This window comes from Mya arenaria, chromosome 3, assembly GCF_026914265.1.
Source record: "Mya arenaria isolate MELC-2E11 chromosome 3, ASM2691426v1".
In the NCBI taxonomy this organism is placed as follows: domain Eukaryota; kingdom Metazoa; phylum Mollusca; class Bivalvia; order Myida; family Myidae; genus Mya; species Mya arenaria.
The window spans coordinates 59,004,839-59,032,285 of record NC_069124.1 but is presented as its reverse complement, the minus strand read 5'-3'; the positions used below and the strand labels follow the sequence as shown (position 1 = coordinate 59,032,285).

The 27,447-nt window shown below is 34.5% G+C and overlaps 2 protein-coding genes across 7 annotated transcripts in view; both read right to left on the bottom strand.

Moving 5' to 3' along the window:
- LOC128228060 (sodium/calcium exchanger 2-like) overlaps positions 1 to 15,458 on the bottom strand; it is a 64,373-nt gene extending 48,915 nt beyond the window's left edge. Inside the window, exons 1-5 of one of the 6 annotated variants that reach the window (XM_052939106.1) lie at positions 15,237 to 15,458; positions 13,956 to 14,185; positions 8,465 to 8,568; positions 6,886 to 6,944; positions 3,241 to 3,319 (exon numbers count right to left, since the gene is read on the bottom strand). The gene's annotated coding sequence lies outside the window, so the exon portion shown is untranslated. The other 5 variants (XM_052939118.1, XM_052939110.1, XM_052939113.1 and 2 more) reach the window with 5 other exon arrangements.
- A 4,892-nt stretch (positions 15,459 to 20,350) lies between these two features.
- Positions 20,351 to 26,750, bottom strand: LOC128226619 (programmed cell death protein 7-like). The gene is made up of 9 exons (XM_052936580.1): positions 26,080 to 26,750; positions 25,386 to 25,526; positions 25,033 to 25,122; positions 24,236 to 24,367; positions 23,709 to 23,847; positions 23,126 to 23,262; positions 21,493 to 21,616; positions 20,930 to 21,017; positions 20,351 to 20,775 (listed from the first exon to the last, which is right to left on the bottom strand). Exons 1-9 carry the CDS (start codon positions 26,632 to 26,634, stop codon positions 20,649 to 20,651), a joined length of 1,533 nt encoding a protein of 510 aa, XP_052792540.1. The 5' UTR covers positions 26,635 to 26,750; the 3' UTR covers positions 20,351 to 20,648.
- Positions 26,751 to 27,447: the final 697 nt, after the last annotated feature.

Genomic DNA, 27,447 nt, shown 5'->3' with positions numbered 1-27,447 from the left:
ACAAAAATGAAAACCCAATCCTTACACCCAGCGATTTTCAATAACTGACCAAAAGGAATTTCAATGTGTTGATAAAATATTGTCACTAAAATAATACATTGCCATGCAACCGACATCAGCTATCAACTGTTCTTTCATTTAGTTGGTTGGCTGATACTTTAGCTTATATAAGAAAAAAAACAGAAATCTGTTTCAAGATATTTTTAAAAGGTCAATAACTCTTAATATACATTGTTGTTGTTTTTTACAAACATTTGAAATTACTCAGACATTTAATAGTAACATCAATTACCATACACCAATCATGATGCCAAAATAATTTTTATAAGGTAATTAGGATGAAATCAGTATTTACCCCATGGAATTTTTAATGTCAAATCCATCAATCAGAATTTAACAAGGCCTATTCAACAGATAAATTAAGACGTTAATCCAAATTGCTTATATTCAAACAGAAATTGGATGCATATTATATCACAAGATTCTTTCAATTTTGACGAAAGATCAATTTTACTTCTGGTAACAGATCATTAGCTTTTCACAAAAGTAAAACTTAACTTCCACTATTCTATTCTTTATATAATTTAATTCTTATTACACTTATCAATACTTCATGAAGTGGTCATTTAAAACTCTTTGAAGAGGACATTTTTATAAATAAGAGGTTAAAGCTCATTTAACAACCTGGCATTACAATCATACTAAAATTGACCCGAAAAAGCAAATTCACAGTGAAGTTTAAACTTCTATTATTTGGTAGTAACAAGGAATTATACTTAGACAAGATCAGCTAACACAACTTCAATGAAATTTGTGAACTCTATTGACGTCATAGTCTGCAAGGGCAACGGAGAACCTATTGTCCAAAAATATTGGTATTGGGTTTTAAAATTGACTATGAATATCAATACTTAGATTTTAATCCAATGTATTAACATTTCTATTTTCAGACATATTCGACAAACATTGTATTTCGTGACCAACATTTACTTAAGCCTTTTATAAGTCTTCAGACTGTGATTTAAATTTTATTGAAATAATATTTGACGACTTTTGGAAGAAATTACATGTACATTGTTGTTGCACATTTTCACTCTTTCAAAACTTTATATGTTCTTTTTTGCAAATAATACACTGTGATGAATTGACACCATATAAGCTATTTGAATATGTGGATGTTTTTATGACTAAATAAACAGATTGTCATTGAAATTCCAAAAAGTAAAAAGAAGAAAAAAAAAGATTTGATACATGTATATATATGTAAAACATTTTTAATAGTTTTGCTATTAACCAGGGTAAAAATAATTTCTGTTATTTCAATCAGTTAAGTTTAAAATCAACTAATCAGGCCAAGATATATGATCACTGTGTTATATCTGAGGCTCATGCTATTACTTAATATCAATATAAATCATCTGTATTATTGAATATAGCTCCCGGGTGTTAACTCATGACCGCAATACAGCAATTTTCAACTTCAAATTGTAAATGAGGACGCAGCCTTTTACAGCGTTTAACCCCCTTTTATTGAAGTTTGATTGTGTTTTTTTCTAAAAGTCATTTTAAAGTAGATTTTAATGTTTTTTGCTTAAACCTACTGAAATTTATATTGTTTGAAACAAAAAATTGTAGATTTAGCAATGATTTTGTTTTGCTTTCTCATTTATACCTGATAAAATTGTTTAAAACAATAAGTTAATCATAAAATTCCATAATAATCAATAGACAAACAAAGAGAAATAATAATACTTTTAGTAGCAAATACAGCAAATGAAACTATTGTCATATCAACATTGAATTGGTTTCAAATGTTGGAAAATTTATCACCTACCAGAACAATTATAAATACTTGTTGCGTAATATATCTACTGTTCAATAAATCATAATCATATAACAAAGTTTTTTTAAAACTGTTCTTTTGTATATGAATGACTAAATATTAGATTTATATGTTTTAGAAAATATGCCTCATTATGCAAAAATGCATTTAAATTGCATGAAAATGACCTGAATAATATAATATACTCAGCTGCAATTATTTATTAAGCCTGTTATTTTATCATGCCATTTGAATTAATATTAAATTTTAATACCTGGTGACCCCAACCATTTTTGTTGGTTATCTGAAAAGCTATGGCTTTTGATTATTACTATGTAAACACATTATAAATTAATTCATTGCAGTTTGTGTTTTTGTTCTTTATATCAACTGAAATCGAGCACAAACTTTAAAGCTGCACTCTCACAGATTGACCGCTTTGAAAACTTTTTTAATTTTTTTTTTATCTTATCTTTAATATCTTTTGTCAGCAGTCTTATATCACTGGTTTCCAGACATTTATGCAAAATTTGGCTCATTCCAAGACAAAGGATAAAAAAGATGTCAAAACTGTCAATCTGTGAGAGTTCAGCTTTAAGGCCCAAAGATCTTGTTTGTATAATAAAAAAATACTATTGGGTTACCAGGCATCCAAGATACACTTGACTGTAAATGGGACACCTTTATATGATTATTGTTTCAATTGATTTCATGTATTTTGCATGTTTGATATGTATATTGAACTTTCAAATAAAACCTCAGTTTGCCATACCAAGCTTCTGTTATTGTGATAACAATGCACTGTACATGGTTGACATGCTAACATGCTAACATTATTCTCCTGTTCTGTTCTGTTCTTAATATTTAAGATGTCTTAGTAAAAATAATTAAAATGTGAAGCTTCTTCACCCTCAAGCCTTAATTTCTTGTAAATCAAAATTTATAATTGGTTAAGTTTCTACAGATGTCAACATTTGCAATTTAAGATGATACCTTCTGACATTTATGATTCATGATGTCAACCACCTATATAAAATGTGTATTGATTCTTCCTGGTATTACATCTTCATTAATATTCACTTATTGTCAATACCTGGTAAGCACCATCATTCAAATTAAAAAAAATAATATTTTATACTTTTTAACTCTATTTTAAATGGAATTACATAAAAAAGTATTATTCAGAGAATGAAATATATCAAAATAAGAAGATTACATAATCATTTACAAATTCAAGAACATGTTTTCAAGGCAAAGTCGAAAGATTTTAGAGATTGGGAGACAGGCAGACAATTTGATAATAACACAAATGATACATACCAGTAATGTCATACTAATTGCATGAAACTTATATCACAACTGTATCAGAAAAAATCCAATACTAGGCTTCACAACTAATAAGGAAATGATGTACGTACATGATACGGAGCATTGAGGAATGTGCAAACTCTTTGACAATCTACTTCGTCGCTGAAGAGTGGGATGGATAGGTGACAACTGAAAAATAGATACATACTGACAATATCCATTTGCAGTTTATGTTCCAAAACTGTGTGTTTCGCATCTAGATAAAATCCAAGACCAGACACTGTGACTGCCATGCAACGAAAATAGGTTTTCAATTTGCGCAATAAGAAAGTTTAGTCAAACTAAACAAGTGATGAATAGGCATACTGAGGGACAAGGGTAACTCTCTTTGCTCTTTATACTTCCCTGTCTGTTGGCGAAACCCTAACAAAGACAAGACTGCTGCTAAGTGATGAAAACGTTTTGTCAAAGGTTGTTCAATTTAAAATGAATGTGTTTGAATGAATATTAAACTCATATTGTTTTATTCACGTTGTTCAGGTGACATACCAGCTACTAGTGTTAATTTCTGCCAAGTTATTTCAAGTCCCACAACACATGGCATAGTTTAAGCCAAGTCAGCCAAAATACAAGAATTCTTAATTGTGACCTTTACATCTGTGAACATTTATGCAAAGTTATTTTAAAATCCTTCAATGTATGGTTCAATGTATGGACAAGTGACGGTCCCCCTGCAAAGCCAAAATACAAGAAATTTTGACTAATGACCTTTAAGTGTGACCTTAACCTCTAACCTACAAACATACTGGTAGGGCTTGCATGTGACACACCATCATCTCAGGGTAAACATTCATGCCAAGCTAATTTAAAATCCCCCACTGCATGGACAAGTCCCCCCCTCAAATTGTTGACTGCCAGTCACCTGCCCAAAGACATATCCCAATCTAATAATGTTAATGAGGTTTTATACATGTATACCAGAAGTGGATAAATGTCCAGTTACTCCAGTATATGACCCTCAAAAAAAGTTTATATAAAATTTTGATTGTTCTAACTTTGTGCACTTACATTGTACAAGAAATTGACCAGAAAACTTATGTTACATCATAAGGTCATGGAAAGGGTCAAGTGCTTGAGGCCTTTTATAAAATTAAATAAAATTATTGATCATAATAACTAACATTGTACACAGTGACTGATTAAAAGTAAATAAAAACTTGTTTATGCAAATAAAATTAGTTATTCTTACAATATTTTCAGTTCTTATCATCAATAATTTTCCAATTAATATACAAACTAGGTCCCTTCCCAGTAATCATGAATACTTGTATAATTTCTGGACCAAATATTTCAGCCATTGTAAAATACGATAATGGCTAATTCTATCGGAACTTGCAAACAATTGGATGTGGACAGAAATTGTCTAGAGATAAGTGTAATAATGAAAACTATTTCCTAAATCAATGAACGTTATAAAGTGATCAATATTCAGGCCACAGAAAAACTTTGTTATCTTGGAAATTGAATGCAAAATCTTTAATTTTACACACCAATGAGTTTATTGCCTCCACTAGGCATGAAACAATTCTAAGAAAATGAAAAATATCTATTAAATGGACTGGTATTGACTACATGCATAAGATTTATGTCTAAAAAATTAATAGACGTTTTAGTTGCTGTGTTTTTCATAGTTGCATTACAAACAGTATTATTTACAATCTGACATCCAAGGGCTATTGGATTGCATTTTGCCATAATTGTTAATATTTACATTAGGGCACCTGTAGCAGTTTATAGTAAATTAAAGTGACTCTTATATGTAATACTTTTAAAGGTAATCATTATTTCAGGCATATTTGTTTTTGTCCTTTTTGACATGATAATATAATGTAGACTCACCCCCAGTGAAATTATAATGCAGGTTTTTTTTTATTTAAATTAGTATATTTTTCTAAATTCATTACCAAAAACTAAGATTTCAGAATGGGTGGTCTTAATATTCTTAAAATTTGAATGTATAAGATAAATAAATGCAGCAGGATTGTTTGAATTTTGTTATTTGCAACTTTTCCTGGTAAAAGAAAACTTTCCCCCTGATTTCTGTATTGAAATTTGTGATGTAATATTTGCATGGTTTAACTAGAATGTTCAAAAAATGTGATATAAGTTAATACAATTGCAATTCCTGTTTCATTATTGAAACAATAATATGTCTGACACTGAGAATTAACTCACTGATCATGCTAGTTTGTTTGATTTTAGGTGGTATTTCCATGTCACACCATTAGTTGTTGGTCTTCAAGAAAAGCTTCATTAATAGGCAGAGAATCATTTATTATTTGATACAGGTAAGCTGCTTTTATGTCCTATAAAATATGGGTGTAAAATGGGCATGGGGTGTTTATTTCATTCCAACCCTGGTGGAATGTTGTGGTGCTGTTATAATGCTCTAAAATATATAAATCTATTTGTCAGTTACAAAATAAATGAAAATAAATCAGATGATGCTTAAAACATAGAATACAGCAGGTTGAAATGTGTGAATACAGCTAACTAGTGTTCATTTTATTGCAATTAAATACAATGATTTTCTAATGGAAATAAGGCGTCTACAAATTGATAAATTGCTTCCTCTTTTCTCACCGCCCCTTAAATTGTACTGACTGAAATAAAAACGTTACACTAGAACTGTATTTGCGTATAGGTCCAGTACTTTCCGGGAATAGTGTTTATTCATATCTACAGTGTTAATGTATAATATTCACATGCAAAAAAAGAGAATTGTAACGATCATGTTCATGGAAATAGAAAATAAATTGTCAATCCGGCCCTCAAAAAAATGAATGAAAATCTAGCAATTAATTTATATTGACCTAATTAACCCCCCCCCCCCCCCCGCGCCCCTGAATTTTATACACAATTTATCTAGTATTCTCTATGAGACCTTACAATAAAAAATAGTCAGAACAATTATTAAAATGTATCTGATATTCTGATATCATCAAGTAAAATAATATGAAACATTGCTTTAGAACTTTGAATAAGCATACTTATAATGACAACCATGATAATATGATTTCAAATACTACGCACATTTAAACTCTAAAAATCTTATAACAGCACTATACTATGAAGTGTGGGTTTTTTTTCAACAGAGCTAATGAGTGATTGTTTAATAGAAAAACATATTTAATTGGACTTATACGCACATCAGCACAGCTCATCTTAATGCATGCATGTCCTCTGCAATCCAATCCTTATTACAAAATTAACACTGCACAAATCAATTCAGATGGCAATAAAATACTAAATGCTTCATAATACTTCCATACAGTTTCCATAATCAGAGCAAATCTATGTAATTCAAGATAGATATACTTTCCATCATTGATCTAATAGCCGCTTAGTGATCCCACCTAACCCTTCACAAAAGACAGAATCTCATGAATAATTCAGCTTTTAAGTCATAAAACATCTTCAAAATTAATAGGCAAAGCCCCAAAGCCAATAGGTCAAAATTCCGACCTGAATTGATTCACCACTGTTTGGAGGCATCAGCCGTAATGATGTCATAAACAAGCTAAGATGGTAGTAATAGACAGAATTTGTACCATATGATCATCCTAATCATTTGCTGACATCGTGCCATGACACATCTTTGCAACTGATACATATATAACTATTATATGATGACCAGCAGAAAAACACAACATTATCTTCTACCATGCTTTCACCTTCTTGTTTTCAATACTTACAAATACTTCAACTTGGAAGGACTGGAGGTCTGAGTTTACACCAACTTATTCAGCAAGATCTGTTAATATAATTCAGAGAAATTGCATGAAAGAAGTGTAAAAATAACAGGGTGGGTCATTTTCATCTTTACTTCTACATTATAGATTAATTCAATTTGACAACTTATTTCATTTGCATTCACATAGCAACATCAAAAGGATTTAATGAAGTTTGTTGTTCATAGCTTAATGGGCGATTTTTGCTATTAAGTGTGGGTCCCTTATGACAGGATTAAGCTAAACTCACTATTTTGGTTACGGTATAGTTTATGTAATATTCTTATTTTGAAAAGATTTAAAGACTTATGCTTAAACTTATAAATGCGAGAAATTGGGCTCAGGTTAAGTAAGGTGACTTTGGTTTGATTCCCAGCCTATTACAAGTGATGCCGGGACCTCAGGCCTTTACCTCAACATAAATCCAAATACTTGTTAGAGTAATAATAGTAATACCCTGCCAACAAATATTACAAAGTTCATCTTAGCAACCAAGTCTACTTTGGTCTTGTTTAGGGTGCAATAAAAATAAAGTCTATTTCCATAAAACTTTTTTTTTTTACAATTTTGGCATTAGGATAAACAAAATAGTTCACTTAGTAAGAATTTAATAAAGATATTTCATTACTGAGGGACTTCCTTAGTACTGCAATAGTATATATTATGTTTATAGTAATTTACTCTAGCTTTATGATTCTGTAAATCGCTATACATTTGTAGATATAAAGTTGATATGAATCACAGTCTGGTTCCTGGGTAACCAGTGGAGGAAATTGCCCAATCAAGAAATTAAAGGGATTTCCCTGATAAGCAAATCGGTTGTGAATTTTTGAATGATTGGGAAACAAAATGCTCAGTTTTCATAAAATTGTCTTGTGCATAAAGATTTTTAGTCTACAGACAATCTTAAACCATGGTTGTGAACTAGAAATATAAATCTAAAATTCTACCATTTGTTTTAAATATCCCCATTATTGAGATATTTTTGTTCTGAGATTTTATCGAGATGTTTCCCGATTTGGAAGCACTTATTTCCTTATCAGAAAGCAACACCAACCAGGCAGTGAAAACAGCTTTTTAGTGTATACCTTTCAGTAATGTAGCTTTTGTATTGATTCTATTACTAACAAAAGTTTTCACACAAAAAGCATGTTTCGTCTCCAATATCACGAATATGATGAAATTCAAAAAACGATATAAACAGTAGTATTTTAGACAGATCTATCTTTTAAGTATTCAACCATAGTTTGTAGATTGTCCAAACACTCAAATACCCTTACTGAGGAAAATTGTTCTAAGGTTTATGAAATGTGAGTGTTTTGGTTCTTAGTAGGGCTTCAAATTGACAAAAAAAATCTCAGTCATAACACTGACAGGGAATCACCTTTTTTCCTGATCAAGCAATTTCCTCCACTAGTATCAACTATTGGTGTCCTTTATGGCCTTTAAGTCATCATGGAATAATTTGAATTTCAAAATTATGGAAAGAAAAAGATTTCTAGACATTCTTTAAGGAATTAGAAAGTATTTCAAACAGACTTACCAAGTCTGATCTAATCCAGTCACTCTAATTATGATGCAGCAAAGTATGGAACTGCAACACTTGCTTTGTTCACGTTAGCAACATGTCTCCATATTTGCAGAATTCTGCAACAAAAGTATTAAATCAAGCTAAAGTTTGTGACATTGTAAATATTAATCCTTAAAGAAACATATAATAAAATGTAAACATCAGATCAAAAGAATCAATAGTGAACTTCAAAATTATAACAATGTCGCTACTTAAATATTCTATTTCAATAGGGAAAAGTGTTTAACAAGATTCACTGTTGTATTTGGGAAAATTTCATAACTTTTTAAAGGGTATTGATATCATAATCAATTCAATGAATCTGAAGACATTCAGTCAAAGGCATGGTAAATTGCATTTTTATAGCTGTATAGACTAAACCTCATCGTAGCTGTTCATTGTTTGAAATTTTTCCCACATACTAGCATTAATATAAGAAGAAATTCAAACAAAATGTTTAATGAAATATGGACATTAAATTACACCATTATATCATAACAACTGGAATACCATTATAGCATTGATGTATGTGACAACTGAACATGAAACAAGTTATTCCATCAATATTGTAATTAAGAACAAGTTTCTCCAGATTACAAAAATATGTAATAATTATGTCCATCCAAATATAACAAAATATTCATGAAGACATAAATTTAAAAAATAATAAACATTAATAAAATGTATTACTAACGTAAAGAAAAAAATCAGAATTGTTTCCATGTTTTCAGTCAAATCATGAATTGATCAAATTTACAAATATGAATTAATAAGATATTATGACATACCAGATGGTCTCCAATTGTTATTGTTGATTTCAGATGGTCAGCCACATATTTCATAATAACCTAGAATTGCTATCTAATGTGCTCTTTATACTGATCCCATAATAAACTGAATATTGTAACAGATTATGAGATTCCTTAAAAACAATATCCTTTCCACTGGAATTATGCAGAAAAACTTAAGACATTATTTGTTATCAGAAATTGCATATTTTTGTAACTAATTTGAACAAAAAATAAAATATTTTAGACATGTACTCTGGTCCATGCTCATAATCTGATAAAAAAATAAACCTGTTAACAGGATTAGCTTTAAATCAACTTGCAATTTGTGCTTAGGAAAAGGTCATTTCACATTTCTGCCAATTGGCTATTGAACACCACAGGCCAATAGCCAATACAGTGTACATATTTTCACAGTTTCTATTCAAGTTTTGAATTGTGTAAAAAACACTGCTAGTTACATACAAATGTGAACTTAGTATGCAAACCTAGTAAATGGTAATTATGAATAATGATGGTTATAAATGATAATACTTTAAAACTTAGGTAAAAATTTAACTTCAGGTGAGTCCCATATATGAATTTAAGTCCTGACAATGCAGAATAAAACCATTTAATTTTAAGTCAAAGGCAAACAGATTTCTGTCCCCATGGCTCTTACAGATTTTGGAAAAAAGTAGAAGATTTTACTATCATCTTCATCTCCAGTTAAAAAAACAATCCTCTGGCAGAGTAATTTTGTGACCTAGCTGACAATCTCCTTGAAATGATGTAATTAAGTATTTGCAATTTTGTCTCCAGAATTCTTCTAGAATTAGCCACAAAAATTGACATTCAGGGAAATTATTTTATCATTTGGACATTGTTATGTTTCCATGTTACAAATGCCGCAATTCTCAACAGCAAATGCCATGTCAACTATTACAGAAGCTTAAATTCCTTTTCATTTGCACAAACAGTAATAAATAATAAAATTATTTTACAACTTTATTGATACCTTATGAATCAGGACCAAAGGCGAACCTTAAACACTGTGCCGCCATTGCATTAACAGCAGTGTCAGAGTATGGACAAAAGAGTCTGCTTATACCGAAAATTGTAAAAAGTATATCTAGTATTCACCAGTCAATTGCAACAACGCCCCCCCTCCCCCCCAGGTCCGGGGGTATCAAGGTGGCCTCGCAGTGCCAAGTAAATGCGGTGGTTTTGTATTCACGCTAAAAATAGTGGGAATGGGCCTTATATGGATGTCACTGGGGTGCAGGGGTCATTTGGTGGGGATTTTACCAGCAGTTTGTCCTCGACTGAGATTGGCTTGACCGAAAGTAAAAGTTCCCGCTATTCCCCGGACGTGGGGGGGCCGTGGTTACAATTGACTTGTGCATTATATGGACTTCTTCTAGAATCTGAATCATGTAATGACCTGCATATTCAACCTTTAATGCAAGGCAACACATTGTCATAATCACTAAAATGAACACCTTTCTCATTCTATTATGACAAGCTATTCATATAGGAATAATTACAGAACTATGTTTGATGGATCATGGGAATGAACTTCTGCTTTGAACTGTTAGCATTCCAGCTTGCAGGTCAGAATGCACTGAAAGGCGCGGCCATCAACAACAGCTCCTACCATGCCTAGGTCAGAGAAGTTGAAGACGTGGTTCTTGTGCAGAAAGTTTGACTCATGGGCAGACACAAACTTGCAGACAGATGGGAATGGGATCCACTTACCATTGTATGGATTCCTGATCTTAGAAATAACCAGAAATCACCATTTTGTATAAAGGCAACCCCTAGATTTTCCTCAACTTAAGGAGGGGATACCCCCTGCCAAACTTACCCCCTTTGCTGCCCAATCCAGAAATTATCAATCTGCTTCTGGCACCCTTGTCATGCACACAACAACTATGAATAACTGCAGTTTAACAATCCCAAAATAGCTGAATACCGTAGTTAGGCTTTAAGGTAATGCACCAGTCAATTTTAACCACGGCCCCCCCAAGTCCAGAAGTTTTAATCTGCCCAAGCCTGGGTAAAATCCCTGCCAAATGCCCCTGCACCCCAGAGACCCTAGTTAAGGCCCATTTTCTGTGATATTTGGCGCAAAGACAAAAACACTGCATTCACCCGGCACTGCTGGGCCACCTGGAAGGTAAAAACACAGCACGTTTGCCCGGCTATCCCCAGTATACCCCCGGACATGATGGGGCTGTGGTTACAATTGACTGGAGCCTAAAATGTCACTAAATCTGAAATGATGCAGGCTAAGAGTAAGACTGAAACTGAATAAGAACCCGATATAAAATTTTCACGCTTAAAGTAAACGTACAACAAAGGAAAAATCTCTGATATTGATAGATAATTCGTTCAATTTTGAAAAATTATCGAAGTAAAAAATGTTATTTCATTGATTCGATGATTATAAAATTGGCATGTTTTTTGTTCATTTCAGATTTAGCCGTATTCGCAGAGGTTGAATCAAGGATTTACTGGATATAACCATATTCATGAAACAATAATGATGAATGGCTTCAAGGTTTACATTTCAAGTTTTCGCTGTATGTAAACTTCCGAAGACGCTGACGTTCGAACGTTATATCGAATGCAATCGACGTTGTCGGCAATATATTATCGAAAAGATTTATCGTTGTAAAATAATGCAGCCTAATCGGGATTTCTAGCCTTTCCAGGAAACTATTTAAACTGACTTTAATTAAATTCGAATACCCTGTTTAGATGTACAGGACATAGCTGCCAGACATATAAATAAAATTCTAGATTACATTATTGCTTAATAGTGTTCCGGATTTTGGATTACGTAAGTGGTATTGCGTCCCGAAACTAAAGCGGTATTCCGGTCTTCATGGGGAACCCTCGTCCAGAGACTCTCCCACTCCTTGCATGCGGGATCAGACATCGAAATTGTGTGCAATGTGAAAAATATGCATATAACGATGATAAGTCGCCACTACCAATACTCATGAAAATGAAAGATCTGAAAAGCTGTAGGCGCGATCAGTTTGATTTTACTTAATTTTTACAATTCTGTTCACAAGCAATACAAATAGGTTTGAAAACTAAATAGGTTATGTAAATCGATTGTATTTTATACAATTAGCTATTTTCAAAACAGTAACTGATCAACCTATGTGTACTAGGATATGCGCGATAGGAACACTGCTTTCATCTAGCACGTTTATTCCTAGTGTAAAATTAATTAAATGAAACCCGACATTGTAAGGGTCTTTATGTCAACACATTTCCATTTTCTGCGTAATTATCTTTTATTATCTATTTTTGTTTGGCTCGCTTGCAAATTCACATTTGATTTGCAATAGTATGAACGTATTCTAATATAGTGGTCTTTTCACTCGCATAACACCATGTACACCCCGTTACCATTTTGTAACCCCCGGTACATTCAATCTTTTATATGTCATGTCGAAAAGTAGCTCTGACGATAACTGATTTCGATTTTTGTACTTAAACAGGCTATAAAAGCAATTATGAAATAGTCATTGACATACTTCAGTATTCAAAGGACTTACTTTGAAACAGAAAAGATATACCGCGAAAAGTTTAAAACGTATTTTAGATAGGACAATACAAGTGATCCCGCCATTCCCTAGCACCCGAATCCCGAACGAAATTAAGGACTTTAACGTCCACATCCAAAACCTGATAACTTTTAACCAAAAATGCTGGGTTGTTCTCATCACAAATTCTTTTTAATATGCAGTATATTAGAGAATATAATTACACCCTCGATAATAGCTCTACTGGTTGTTGGGAATGTCCTTCCGACGATAAAGGCAGTTTTACTGACGAGAACAATTTTTTGTTATAAACTTGTTATATAAGTTATAAATATTATAAAAGATTTTTGTTGGGAAAAGACAAAAACATGTCGAATTAATGTGAGTTTTCAGAAAGCAGCATTCGGAACTCCTCAGCCATTTTCAATGGAAAACAACCAGACGGTTAACAATGTCAGAATGTTTAATTTTTAACTACGCTGCCAGTAGATCGCGTAGTAATTTCAATTAAGCAGTTAAACTTAACTACTTTACTCTGGGGAATCACAATTTTCTTTATGCAATAATACACTTCAATGGCAATCAATTTAGACTTAGTTATACACAATACACGTTAAAACGATACAATTAATTAATACTATTATTTAAATACTGATCAGTATACGAACTTCTTCTAGCGTACCGGCATACATTCAAGGTTGTTTTCAATGGAAAATAGTCGAATGATGATTCCTCATAATGCATTGCTTCAAATCGTCCAGAATATTTCACAGAAACAAGAACTAAATATCATCCCACTGATCACAACGGTATCGAACATGATGAACTGAACCGACAAGAATACTGTTGGTTGCCAGGTACCAAGACGTAAGAGAACGTGTAATGTTCTACGTTTACATACTCATATTTAAGAAGAGTGGGATGATGTAGACATAATCACGTTTTGGTTATATCATTCCCTGCCAAGTAGTAGATTACTTATATGTTTTCATAAATGATGACACCCGTTCGGTCCTACTGTCTTAACGAATCTCCCAGTGGTCGTTGTTATTTCTTTGATATTAGACTAAAAAAACCTATAATTAACGACTTCTGTTCAATATTGCATTTTTTTACAGATACATTCATACCCACCTGGGAAGCAGAGTGTTGCGGGTTCCATTTGTGGACGGCTCATACTGAATGGTACCGTCGCTCGGCGTTAGCTTTTTGCCTGGTGCTTGGCAGGCACAATTTTGAGTATTTCAGTACCGGCCTCGATCCAAGGAATTTTTCGTAAGACCGTCATTCCATGTCTAAGCATTCCACATCCCGAATCGTGATACGCTTCCCCGTCTAAACCGAAAACGACATCAACTTGTCCGCTAAACGAAATTAAAGCAGGTCTTTTAAATAGTAATATAACGGCACCAGTCCGTGCGGATGCTGGAGCAAGAAATATACACGGACATACTTATTATCACATGTATACATTGTTAAATGTTGTGGGGGTTATTGGCAGTCCAGTATGCTAAATAATTAATATCGAAACCGTCTCTAGGGACTTTGTGTAGAGTTAAAAAAATTTGGACCGCCGATCGAAGTTTTTCATTGTACCCCGTTGTGACGGTAAAACCCCATGATAAACCTAGGTTTGGTTAATTAAGTAGCACTGGCGGAAAATCAGCTCGCTGCTCTTGTAACAAAGCTTTTAAAATATCGGGTTGCGTTCATACATTCAATAGAAATAATTCGAATAATGGTGGGATAATTCATGCATGTGCCTCCTATGACACGGACTACAAGTTACAGTCCCGGACATATTAACAGTATCGCTATTAATCTATTACGAGTTTCAGTTATCATAAAAGTGAAAGTGCAAAAGATTAACAGAACTTGCAACACAATAATAACGATGCGTACATCGATCGCAATGATATTGAAAGCTCAAGTGTAAGAATAACAGATGTATAAGTTGTTTTCGTATATATACACCCTCGGTACGCAATATATATGTATATACATTAACCGCATGAGGATATGTTTAAGTTCATAAATATACAATTCTAATCGTACAGGGCCACAAACATTGTACATGTATTTACTAATGTTTTTGACTCAAAACTCAAAGCTGCATTTTTTATTGTAAGTTGCTACTCGGAAAGCAATATTAAAAACAATTGGCTACAGTGTGGTACAGATAGCTTGTTTTGTAACTATATTCACCGTTTTATAAAACATTACTGTATTGAAGATATTAATAACATTTTAAAACCCGCTTTCAGAGCCTGAGTCTCAAATGTTAGTTAAATCAAGTCTAATTAGTTAAAATGAGTCCGGACCTACTTCAGATTATTCCTTAATAAAAACGTCTAACTGAAACATATATTCTACGAAAAAAAAACACTTTGATTATAGGTAACAAATAATGTGTACCTTTTTACGATTCCGGCTATAACTTTCTGCAATTTAAAAAAATTACTCCTTCAACCGTTGGTTCGGAGAAACAGCACTCATTTGCTCATCACAATGCAGAATTCAATCGCACTGATCTTAAGACTAATGTACTCTTTCGCTTCTCAGCAAACAGATTTACCGTGATTTCATTAGCACATATATAGTTGATTATGGTCAAATCCATGTAGAGCTACTATTCAACCATTGTAACAAGTCTGAAACTGAGATACACCTGATTACTAGAAGGTTAAATGAAAGCCAACTATCTGTAAATATAGATTTTTAATACTTGGCTATATACTGTCATCAATACTTCTACCAGTGTTGCCTGGTCTATGATTCTCAACAGCAATTTGCATTGAGCACAACAGAGGTTATTTTCACCACTTGCTACTTCACTAGTGCCATCGGTGTCCTTTAGGACTTTATTTCTCCCACTAGACAAGTCACTTCTACAGATCATTTCATTTACGGGGTCTGTGGTGCATCCTAATGGGCCCAAGAGTGCATTTCCCTCAATCACGCCGTACACCAACAACATGGTATTTCTCCGGCCCTCACCGAATACCGTCTTCCATACAGTAATTTCGTATTTCTGAGTGAGTTTAAAATAATGCAATCATTAGTGGGGTTTTAAACAATGTGACGTTAAACATATAAGACAATATTGCGCCAAGCTGGCAGTTAAAACAAAGTTCCCATGGTGACAGAGATACAAAGCAACCAACTTCGTTAAAGCATGCTGGTTATTTTAGTAGAAAATTTCATATTTTTTGTAACAATTAAATCCCTAAACAGGTGAATGATAAAACCATTAACGGATGCAAAAGGAACTTGAAACTAATGTAAACACCAGTGTACCCCATCACTCATGGCGAGTGATAGTGGAGTAGCAGAAAACACTGACTGATGAACACGTAAAAGGTAGATTTTCAAAACCCTAGTATTGGTCATGTTTTATCACAAAAAATGCTTTGAACTAATTTCGTGATCTAACCTGGTGTAGATTATCAAAATTGATGAGCTACACACTACGTAGTTATTCGCTATTATTTGCTATGTTCAAATATATTTTGACCTTTAAATAGTAAGTTACCAGGGTTGTATTTGTTAATGTCATGCCATACAAGGCGACTAAAACCCCTGCCACACCTAGCAACTGGGATTGCACGGCGTTTTTTAATTTCCAAGAGCACCGTGAGATTGCAGGAACAATTGTAGGGATGTCAACGTACTCGAGTACTCGGACTATCGGAAGCTCGGAAATGTTGTATTGGTTTTCGGAAATACACGTTCATGAAAGTATCGTTTATGTACCATGTGCGTGGTTAGTCGTTAAATTGGCCGTTTCCATCTTTGAATAAGTCTATCATTATGTTATTATATGTACTTTCACCTAAAATGATTAAATAGAAGAAAAAAAAGTTTATTATTTCAATTTATCCTTTTTATTTCATTCTATGCATAAATATGTGACACTGCAATATAGTGCATGCGAAGAAGTAAACAATATACATGTATATATAATTATGTAAAAAAATATCGCGTCATAAAAGTAGCAATATATGACTTCCACTCAATGATGAACAAAAATTAAAGTTACAATAAACGAAATCTAATGGCGTACATTAAACTTTAGAATACAAAGTACATGATTCCAAATACGAACAAAAAGTACATACGTATAACATGCAAGCACTACGTGACATTGAACAAATTTTTGCTTGTAGTGCCACCATTATGCACCAAACAATTGCATCCAGGCAAGCCCGGGTAAAATCCCCGTCCTACGGGAACGAACTGCTAGTAAAATTCCCCCGTACAGCAGGTCACCTAGGTAAGGCCCATTCCATTTTAGGTGCGAAGACGAAACCACCACATTCACCTGGCACTGCGGGGCCACCTGGAAGGTAAAAAAAACACGGTCCATTCCACTGGCTACCTCCAGACCTGGGGAGAGGCGTGATTACAATTGACTAGTGCATAATATGCTAACTTGACACCACACATCGTGCATTTTCACGACATGCTGTCGGTCCCTCATTTAAAGTATTTCAACGCCGTGGACTTGGCAAGCTGCATAATTAATCGCGATGTACTTTTAGTTGGTTACTCTACAAAATTATTCAGAATGATAGTTCTTCTTCAAAGATATCCACCACTCACTTGTGATGATCATTGCAAAAATAAGCCCATTAACGATTCAGTGCTCGTAAAGCCCCTGCCACACCTAGCCGCTATGCCACTGCGGTTGCACGGCGTGAGATCGTGATATTTTCCATGAAGATGTCGATGTCACGGCGACCTTGGCGTTTCTACGGAGCTCTATGGCGTTCTACCGAGTTCCTACGGAGTTCGAGTTGGCGATTGTCTACGCCCTTATGGCGCTATCACGGCGCTTCCACTGCGTGCATCGATTTGCATCATCCCGGATCTGCTGGACCTGCATTTAGGCAAGCAGTAGCACTGCGGTAGGAACGCAGTGTCATCTCAGAGAACGCTGTACAACCGCCGGGCAAGCGCCACCGATAACCATTGCGTTCGCACTGCGACTTCTGTGCGCGACCGCGGCGATCCAGTTGCATTGTAGGAGACCGTTCTACTCTGCTACGATGACCTCACGGCAATCCTACTGCGCTCTTATCATTATACGCGGTGGGATCGCGTATAGAACGCCGAGCGACGGCGCGCACTTTGAGCATTCCCAAACAAACGCCGTCGGTCGGCGTTCTATATATGCGATCCCACTGCGTTAACCGCCGGTGCCGCTACGTTGCCGCGGCGATGTTTGCGACTCCACTACGCACAGGTCGGTGCTCTGGGTTTTTCTTGGACGCCGTTGGAACGCGGCCCTAGTGTGACAGGGGTTTTATGTTATTCTTGATACATGATTATTTATTACTTTGGAAATATAAGCCATGTGACACTATCATTTGTACAATATAAAACAGTTGTTTATTTTTCTTGGCAACATTAAAGTCAAGTTAATGTGTATGTAAATGTATGATAACACTGCAAGAATATGCGTGCGACATTAATTTAGTTATGCTTAATCCCTGAATGCATTTTAAAAAAATAATCAACACGTTGCAAAAAAATCTTTACACAAGATATCTAGGTTTTAAGTGAAGGCAAACAACAGTACAGAGGAATTTATTATCTTGTACAAAATACTGTGAGTAGATGCAGGAAATGAGTGGAGACCATAGTATAAAACTACTAACCATGCTTAAAATGAAATGTGCACTCCGTAAATCCAGAGAGTCGTTGAACCCCAGAGGGGCTGGACACTAGGTCTTACAAACATGCTAATGGTTCATGTTTGAAGGTGCCAGGAGCACACCTTGATGGGATTGGCAGCATGTCCAACATACTTGCCATTGGTTAATGCTTTAACGTGCCGTGTATTACTCCTTAAATTCAGATAATCCTTTGATTGATTGGATATTATAGCTTGCAAGCTTGTCATTGGTCCAATTTTAAAGGTGCCAGGTGCTCTTGTTGGCATCCAGAAGATGCTTTAAGGGACTGGGCTCTAGTTTTAGCAAACATGCCATTGGTTCATGTTAACTATGTACACGTGCCATGTGCACTCCTTAAATCCAAAGATTCCTTTGATGGATTGGGCACTATGTCTTGCAAACTGGCCATTGGTCCAAATTTTAAGGTGCCAGGTGCTCTTGTTAAAATCAAGAGGAAGCTTTAACGGACTGGGCACATGTTGGTACCAGGTGTTCTCTATGACATCCAGAGGATGCTTTAAGGGGCTGAGCACCATCTCTTGCAAACATGCTATTGGTTCATTAAAGGTTAAAGGTGCCAGGTGGTCTCCTTGAAACCCTAAAGATGCTTCAAGGGGCTGGGCCGTGTCTCAATAAGATATCTTAGTCATAAAACTAACGCTGTTTAAGAGTGCTCAGGTACACACGTAGAGATACGGGCAGAATTGTATGCGATGCTGTTATTGAAACGCTGTAAAGCTAAAAACGGAGTTACGCATAAAAAGTTACGATCTTTATTGAAACAGGGCCCAGGGCACTCAAGTCTTGCAAACATGTCATTGTCTATGTTTACAAGGCCCACACTATAGGTTGATCGCCCTTTTTGAACTGCGGAATGTGTGGCTACGTAGCTATTAATTAAAATCAAACATTTATGAAGGCTAATCTTTTTATATTTATCTAAATCATAAAGCTCTTCTTTAATTTTACCATTAATGTCAAATGAGTTAAACATGACAAGGCATGAAATTTTACAAAGGAAATGCATCAACCAGGTGCTCTAGTAAAAATCTGGAGGATTAAGGGGCTGGGTACCAGGACTTACAAACACGCTACTGGTTCAGGTTTAAAGGTGCCAGAAGCTATCATTGAACCCCATAAGATACTAAGACACTAAGTCTTGCAAACATGTCATTGGTTCAGGTTTTTAAGTACCAAGTGCTTTCGTTGAAATCCAGAGGATGCTTCAAGAGACTGGGCTCAAGGTCTTGCAAACATGCCATTGGTTCAGGTTTAAATTGTCCATGTGGTCCCCTTATAACCCAGAGGAATTGGCTTTGCACTAGATTTTGTAACCTAGCTATTGGCTTAGGTTTTAAGGTGCCAGGTGCTCTCTTTGAAACCCAGAGGATCCTTAAAGGGGCTGCTCACTGGGCAAACATGCCATTAGTCATATTGGTCAGGTATTCAGGTCGTATAGTGTCCTTATCCAAGTCTGTGAGGTAGGTTCTGGTTAAAGAACCAAGTGGTTCAGTTAACAAGAGTAACCATTATTTCCTGGTGGGTCTAGGTACACTACATATGTACATGTCTCAGATGCAGATGTAATAAGGGTTCACTTTTTGACATCCAGTGACCTAGTCTAAATCTGCGGCGATGGTTCTAATGGGAGAACCAAGTAGTCATGGAAACAAAGAAAGCTCAAGGTGGTCCCTGGTGCGGTGAGGTACATTTGTACATGCCCTGGTTGAAGGCGTTATAAGGGACCCGGTGTTGTCATACTGTCTCGTTGTCCAGGTCTGTAAAGATAGTCCTGGCATTTTTTTCTTCCACCTTTTGGAGAATAGGGCTAGGGCTTTTCAGAATAAGAAAAATGCATCATATTTAATGAAATTGGCAATTCTACCTTTGACTAAAATGAACAAGAATGCTATTATAGAATAGACATAAAAGTTAAAAGAATTTGACAGAGTTTGTTACTTTAAGAACTCATCAACTCTTCCACAGTTTTGGATACAATATTTCATTAAAAAGGTAAAAACTAACAATATTTTTTTCATTTTTTTAAACATATCATTGTGTATTTTTACTATTTTATTTCACAATATGTCCAGGGGTCGCTGAGGCTAGGTACATGTGTACAAGCCCCAGACGAAAATGTTATGGGAAGTTAGGTGTTGTTATCCAGTGTCCTTGTCCAGGCCTGTGAAGATGGTTCTGGTGGAAGCACCCAGTGGTCTGGTATACAGGAGGCTCCAGGAGTACCTGGTGTGGCAAGGTACATGTCCCAATCAGACCTGAAATAATGCAAGTATTGTACTTGATAAATGGTATGTATTATTTAAGCTGATATAAATTATCAATGTGACTGTGATAATGATAAAAATCTAAATGTATAACCTTGCTCATGAAAATGAGTTATGTATATCTCGATAAAGTTCATATTTTTACCTGATAGATATAAGGGCCTCAACACTGCTGCTGGCTGACTCGTAAAACTGCTGGAAACTGTATATAGGATCACCAGGCTGGGCCCTCCCTGAATTATTACCACACAATATTGAATAGTTATCCCAGAAAGACAAACCAAGGCTAAAACTGACATACTGTAAAAGAAATGACAGATGGCGTGTAACATTTCAATAAATCCACTACTAAAATAAGCGGTACAATGTAGATAAAACAAGTACATTTCAAACTTCAAAGCAAACTAACTGCTTTTGGTTTCAGGATTGTTCTTTCACCACTTTTATATTTATCCAAAAATACAAGTTTTTGAATCTAAGGAAATAACTTAATCCCACCTCAAAATGACAATGTTGTGGAGGGGATGATTATTTTTGTTCATTTCTGAATTGAGCTTTACAATTGTATCAAGTTTAATTAAATTCCATCCAATAGTTTTCAAGCTATATGTTCTGGACAAGGAAAATTGCTCCAAAACACCCACTTCAAACTTTGTTTGCTATGAGTATAAATATTTCAGTTCTTAGCTGAAAGAAAGCAATGCTCACTGTGATCCCCAAACACCATGACATCCTCCCTTGCACGCTGTCGTACATGTTTGTCATGAAGACGTTGTTGAGCTCGCTCCTCCTCCTTCTCTCGTGTTTCTTGCTGCTCCTGCTCCAGTAACACCTGAATACAGATAGAAAACAACACCATGAAACCTATGACCTCAACAAAGTTTCCTATACACCATATAGTGTTGACATATGAGGCTGTCATGGAAACACTGCCAGGTGAGCTCTTTTCTTTTCAGTTACAGAGACAACCAGGCAGATTATCAATTCAACAGTCATTCAATATCTCTGATATCAGTAGTAGTTCTAGATTTTATTACAGAAAATGGTTAGATTCTTGGTATACTGTAATTCTTGATACTAGATTCCAAATGGTTACATGTAAAGTCTGTTGATAGAGCCTTTGACACAGACATTGTACTCTTCCATGCTATTGCAAAACAGAACAACATGGACTTGAACAATACATGGAAGGACCGCTTTAATCTTTGGCTTAACCTTGACCTTTAATGTCAACCTTTGACCTTTGAGGTCATCCTCTAAGTGTGACCTTGACCTTAGGGGTGCAGACCTAGGTCTTGTGTGTGACATACTTCTCATCTTGGTGAATCTTCATGGCACCTTTTTTGAAAATCCTATAATGCATGGTTAAGATACAGCCAGGACAAGGATCATTTCAAGCTTCCTCATCTTACCGTGACCTTTCCCATACAGACCTGGGTCTTGTGCGTGACATACTGCCTCATCAAGGAAAACCTATAATGCATGGTCAAGATACAGCCCAGACAATGATCATTTTAACCTTTGGCCTCTTAACTTGACCTTTTCCTTTGAGGTACAGACCTGAGTCTTAAATGCAACATGCTGCCTCATTTTGGCCTCATTATGGTGAACCTTCTCACAGATTGAACGTTTTGACAACTTTTTAACTTTTTGTCTTGGAACGAGCCAATTTTTGTGAAAATGCATGGATACCAGTTATATAAGACTGATGACAAAAAATTAGATTGCAGATTTTTATATTTAAATTCAAAAATTGATGTTTTATGCATTTTTCATAAAACATTAATTTTCGAACGGAAATGTAAAAATCTGCGTTCTGATTTTGTGTCAGCAGTCTTTTATCACTGATTTGCAGATATTTAGGCAAAAGTTTGCTCATTCAAAGACAAAAAATTAAAAAGTTGTAAAAATGGTAAATCTGTGAGAGTGCAGCTTTAAAAACAAGTATTTTGAAAATCCTATCTTTTTATCCTGTATTGCACAGTCAAGAAACAGATTGGACAAATTAGTCTGAACTGACGCACTCACAATGCACTCACATACACATACATGGAACCACGATTGTGACAACTATGTCTCACTTTAATATCGCAAGTGGGCTAAACAAACAATGGCTTAAACTACTATCTACTTGCCCAGTCTTAATTAATTTACACAAAGCAAGCTTTCGAATTATTTGCAAAATTCCAATACATGAACCCATTATCTGCTAACAGTAAATCTTCTTTCATTCTCAAATGATAGTTGACAGTTCTTTAATTACAAACATGCACTATCATAATATAAATCTGTGGACATAGTCTCCCTACTTTAATCTTTTGACATACAGTTCCGATATCACCTGAAGTGTAGATTCTTCAGCCTTGTATGTCTTCAACCGCGAGGTGAGCAGATCAGACAGGGTGGACATCTTATTATCAAACAGGAGTTTCCTGGCCTCGCTGCCTCCTTGGCCTCCAGCCACACTGCCTAACACTCCTGTTAAAACGGCAATATTTAACATCTAAAATTTCTGTTGATCTTAGAAATATTACTAGACATAATCTAATCATTATCTACTTTAGGTTACATTGGCCCAAGCCATTTGAATGGGAAAAAAAATAATTAAAGCAATGTTATTCGCAAAAAGATACGAATTGAGTTTCGTTTTCATAAATGCATTGCAGCCCAAAAAAAATAGTAGATTGAGAGCTTCTACTATTTGCTTCTACCAGTATTATAGTCGTAAATATAATAATGTATGAATTATCGAACTATAGATATATATATATATATATATATATATATATATATATATAATATCATAATGTCATAAAAAACAATGTAACAATAAAATGCAGTTAACATGAGGCCAAAAATAACTTATCAACCGTATCAAAGGTTGATCATGACCTCTATAAGCCCAATATAACCAGCATACTAACCTTGTCTATCTAGCCTGTCAGACCGTAGTTTTCGTAGTTTTTGCAGTCCGTCAAGGAGCTGCTGAGCACGCGATGCCTCTGTCAACTTTCGTCGGACCTGGCCAAGGATCACATCAGCCTCCTTCTGCATGTCCTGTTCCTGTAGGCAATATCAATAATACACAAATGTCTTTAATCTATCATGCTTCCATTAATAATTTATTTAAAAGAGACTGCCAGTCACTGACGACATTTGTATCTAATAACTGAACTTGTTTCTGCCATAGAAACAGACTGGAGAGTGATTTTATAAGCTATCAGGTTTTGTCACAATCAAGCTAAATTAAATGAGTCTAAATGATATCTGGAAAGGTTTTGTAAAAATGCTTCATTAAAAAACAAAACAACAGCATTCATATATCATCAAAAGAACTGCAAATAATAAAATAATATTGTTACTAATAACGTAGTCTTATGTTTCTTATTATTCTAAATAAAATAATCAAATATAAATAAAGCAAACTCTCAGCATTAGAATTGAGAAGAACCTGTTTCTGTGCGCGTTGCTTCTCAACAATTTGATGCATCTGTTTGTCAATAAGGGCATGTTTCTCCTCACGGGCAGACAACTCTGCTTGACACTCCTCACGCACCTGCTGACGGAGTCGCTTCACCCTCGCCTAGGGTAAGAATATGTGAAATATTTAAACCAGTTACAATCATATCCTAAAACTACTGTCACAGCCAATCTACTTCAATTACAATGATATAATGTAAAAAAAGAAAAAAGATAAAAGTTAATTTTGCATTACATTTCAATATCATTAAAATTGTCATTTAAAAATACTAAAGAATAAAACATTACTGAATTCATATGGAAAAATCAAAGGCATTGCGAATTCTTGCAAAACTGACAGTGTAGGTCAGTATTACAATATATGAACTTAATGACTTAGATTGATTTCTCTTACTCTATTAAAAACAATTGAATTCAAATTAAGGTAAATTACTCTAAATGTTAAAGACAATCATAAATTATTCATAACAGAAGTGTACATCTTTGTGGAGACACATATATATATATCTTAGGATACAATCAAAGGATATCTGGAATACACCATTATAACAATCACATGGCTCAACCCGTTTGAGAATCAAACTCACTGAAAACAACAGTTGATATAAGTTCAAGTTGAAATGACCATGGACTATTGCAAACGACAAAGCACATTTACAAAAAAAGATCATTTAACATTTTAAAACTAAAAATAAGTTTTAAACATCTAATAATGGCTGTGATAAAAAGTTGAAATAATTGAATAAAAACATTATAATGAAACTTTACCCTTTTCTTCCTTCTTTTGTTGATCTTCTTGTGCAAAGTTTTCAATTTTTCACCATCTGTCATCTCAGTTTGCAGCTTTTCAACCTCTGTCTAAAGTCAGGCACATATTTGAAACTGTAGTAATATAACTAACAGCAAACCATTCAAACCATAACGTGACAGTATATCTAAAATTAATAATTACGCTACTGAAAAAAGCTGTCATTCTAAAAAGAATCTAAGACATATAGATCTATCAACTAAACCATCATTAATGTTACTCCTATTTTATATTTCTTCAGGCTCTGACACTATTTAATGCACTTTCTTAGTAACATATCATTTATTTATTAAAAGGAGACTGTCAGACATACCTTAATATTGAGCAATTCTTTCATTTTCTGGTCCCATATTGAGGCATCTTCATTTTTCATTGTTTCAAGCATGCTTTTCTGCTTTTGAAGTCGAGCAAGAAGGACAATCATCTCCCTTGTTTTCTTCTGAGCATTATTTATCTTCAAAAACAAGAGATTGAATAATACAATTCAAATCAATAAAGCACATTATAATTTATTTATTATTATTGGAATGGAAAAGATTCAATTATATTTATGGTACAGATCTTTAAAGAGCCAATATTTTTATCTTTGACACTTGTGTTTGTTTTTGACTGAAAATGGGGTCAAAAATCCCAAAAAGAATAATTTTTCACAAAAATTGAACTCAAAATTCACAATCCAATAATTTTTAATTTTCTCAACTCTTTACAAGTTAAGGCTCAACTAGTAATGTCATGTTAAAATGCTTTCATAATCTCTTAAAAAAATCTTGAAAAATTATGTATCTTAAAATGCCTTTGCTTTGATCTTGTTTGAAGTATACAAAAAAAAAATCATTTTAGGAATTTTGTTGCAATTTTCACAATTCTAAAGGCTCTGCCACTCTTCACAAAAAGGTGGGGGGATAACATTGACACTTTATTATTGAGGGGCCAATTGGAAATAAGTTGAAAACCTTGAAGGACTATTCTTTGATAAATATATATATCAGTTTCTCTGATAGACTTACAGATATACCATCTTTGATTTCTTCCTTATTTTTCTGTGTGGTTTTATTTTGAATTTTCAGGGTCCAGTTATTTACCCAAATCTGATCATCATGCTTGTCTTTATTTTCATCTATCACAACTTGATTGAAGGGAAATAATTTGTCGTCAAAATTTTGTATTGAAGTCTGTAATCTCGGTCCAATATCGTCTCTGAAATTTTGAGGTACTGGAAGTCTTGGCACTGGTTGAGATCCTGCTTGATTCATTGGATTTGTGTTATGGAAGTGTGGTTGATTCCCCTGTGGTTGTGATTGGTAAACATTGCCTTGGTTCTGAAAGTTGTTACCAAGATGGGGTTGATGATTAAAGTCCCTTGGTGGAGGTATGCGTATGTTAATATTGACATTGTGGCCAGTAAATGGCGCAATAGGAGGGCCAAACCTATGTCTAACATTCTGGTTATTGTCATTGTGAGGACCTGGATTCGAAAAACGACTGCCACTGGAAAATTCAGGCATGTGAGGCGGTGGTCCCCTCATTCTGTTGCTTGCAAATTCACTTCTATTGTTAAACATAACTTTGGAATTAATTAACACTAAAATGACAAAGTAGTTTGCGAGTTGTCTACATTTTTAAATATGTCAACTGAAATTGTTGTGTGTTTTTTTCATTTCACATGGGCGCAGCCATCTTGGATCTGGATATTAAAATATTAATCGATTATTAGATGGATAAACCGGTTTGACATGGTAGACATGGTATTTCTTTTAGGTTCGTAATCGAAAACCTTGTAGTAAAATGGATATAATAGAATCGGCGATATGTGTTATGCTTGAACATTGATTAAGGTTTTAATTAAATTTGAATACACTCGGTACGTGATTTTACAGGATATCATCGACATTCCATGACAGATTACCATATTGACTTGTCTAATTGATACATGAACTTGTCTAATACCGGACATGGTAATATCTCCAACTGATATGGTATACATGTAATTGGTATTGGGTCCAGTTGGCATGGTAGTGTATCTATCAGACGTCTTGTCCTCAGAGATTACTATCTTGTTTTTGTTTTTACACGTATGTCAAACTAAGGTTAAATATTTACTTCATTATCACCGCTGAAAATGAAATGTCAATTGGACATAATAACATGTCAATTAGACGAGTCAACATGGTAATCTGACATGATAGAACAACAGCATAACGTGGTTTTAAAATGATAAGATTGAAATGGACTAAACGTCGGTTGTAAAACACTATAACGTGCGACGTTAAACAAACACCAACAGATCCCTTCAGAGAAAGGCATGCTCAACCTTAAATGGGTCCACTTGTCTTTATATGTATACAGTTCATTCTCAATCCATACAGAACCCAGGC

What these genes read in the sequence shown, in the direction of transcription:
- LOC128226619 (XM_052936580.1), bottom strand. Translation starts at nt 26,634, where the DNA reads ATGTTTAACAATAGAAGTGAATTTGCAAGCAACAGAATGAGGGGACCA. An exon ending in AAGAATTGCTCAATATTAAG is followed by an intron (nt 25,123 to 25,385) that starts GTATGTCTGACA and finishes GCCTGACTTTAG; the next exon opens with ACAGAGGTTGAAAAGCTGCA. An exon ending in GAGGCCCTTATATCTATCAG is followed by an intron (nt 20,776 to 20,929) that starts GTAAAAATATGA and finishes GCATTATTTCAG; the next exon opens with GTCTGATTGGGACATGTACC.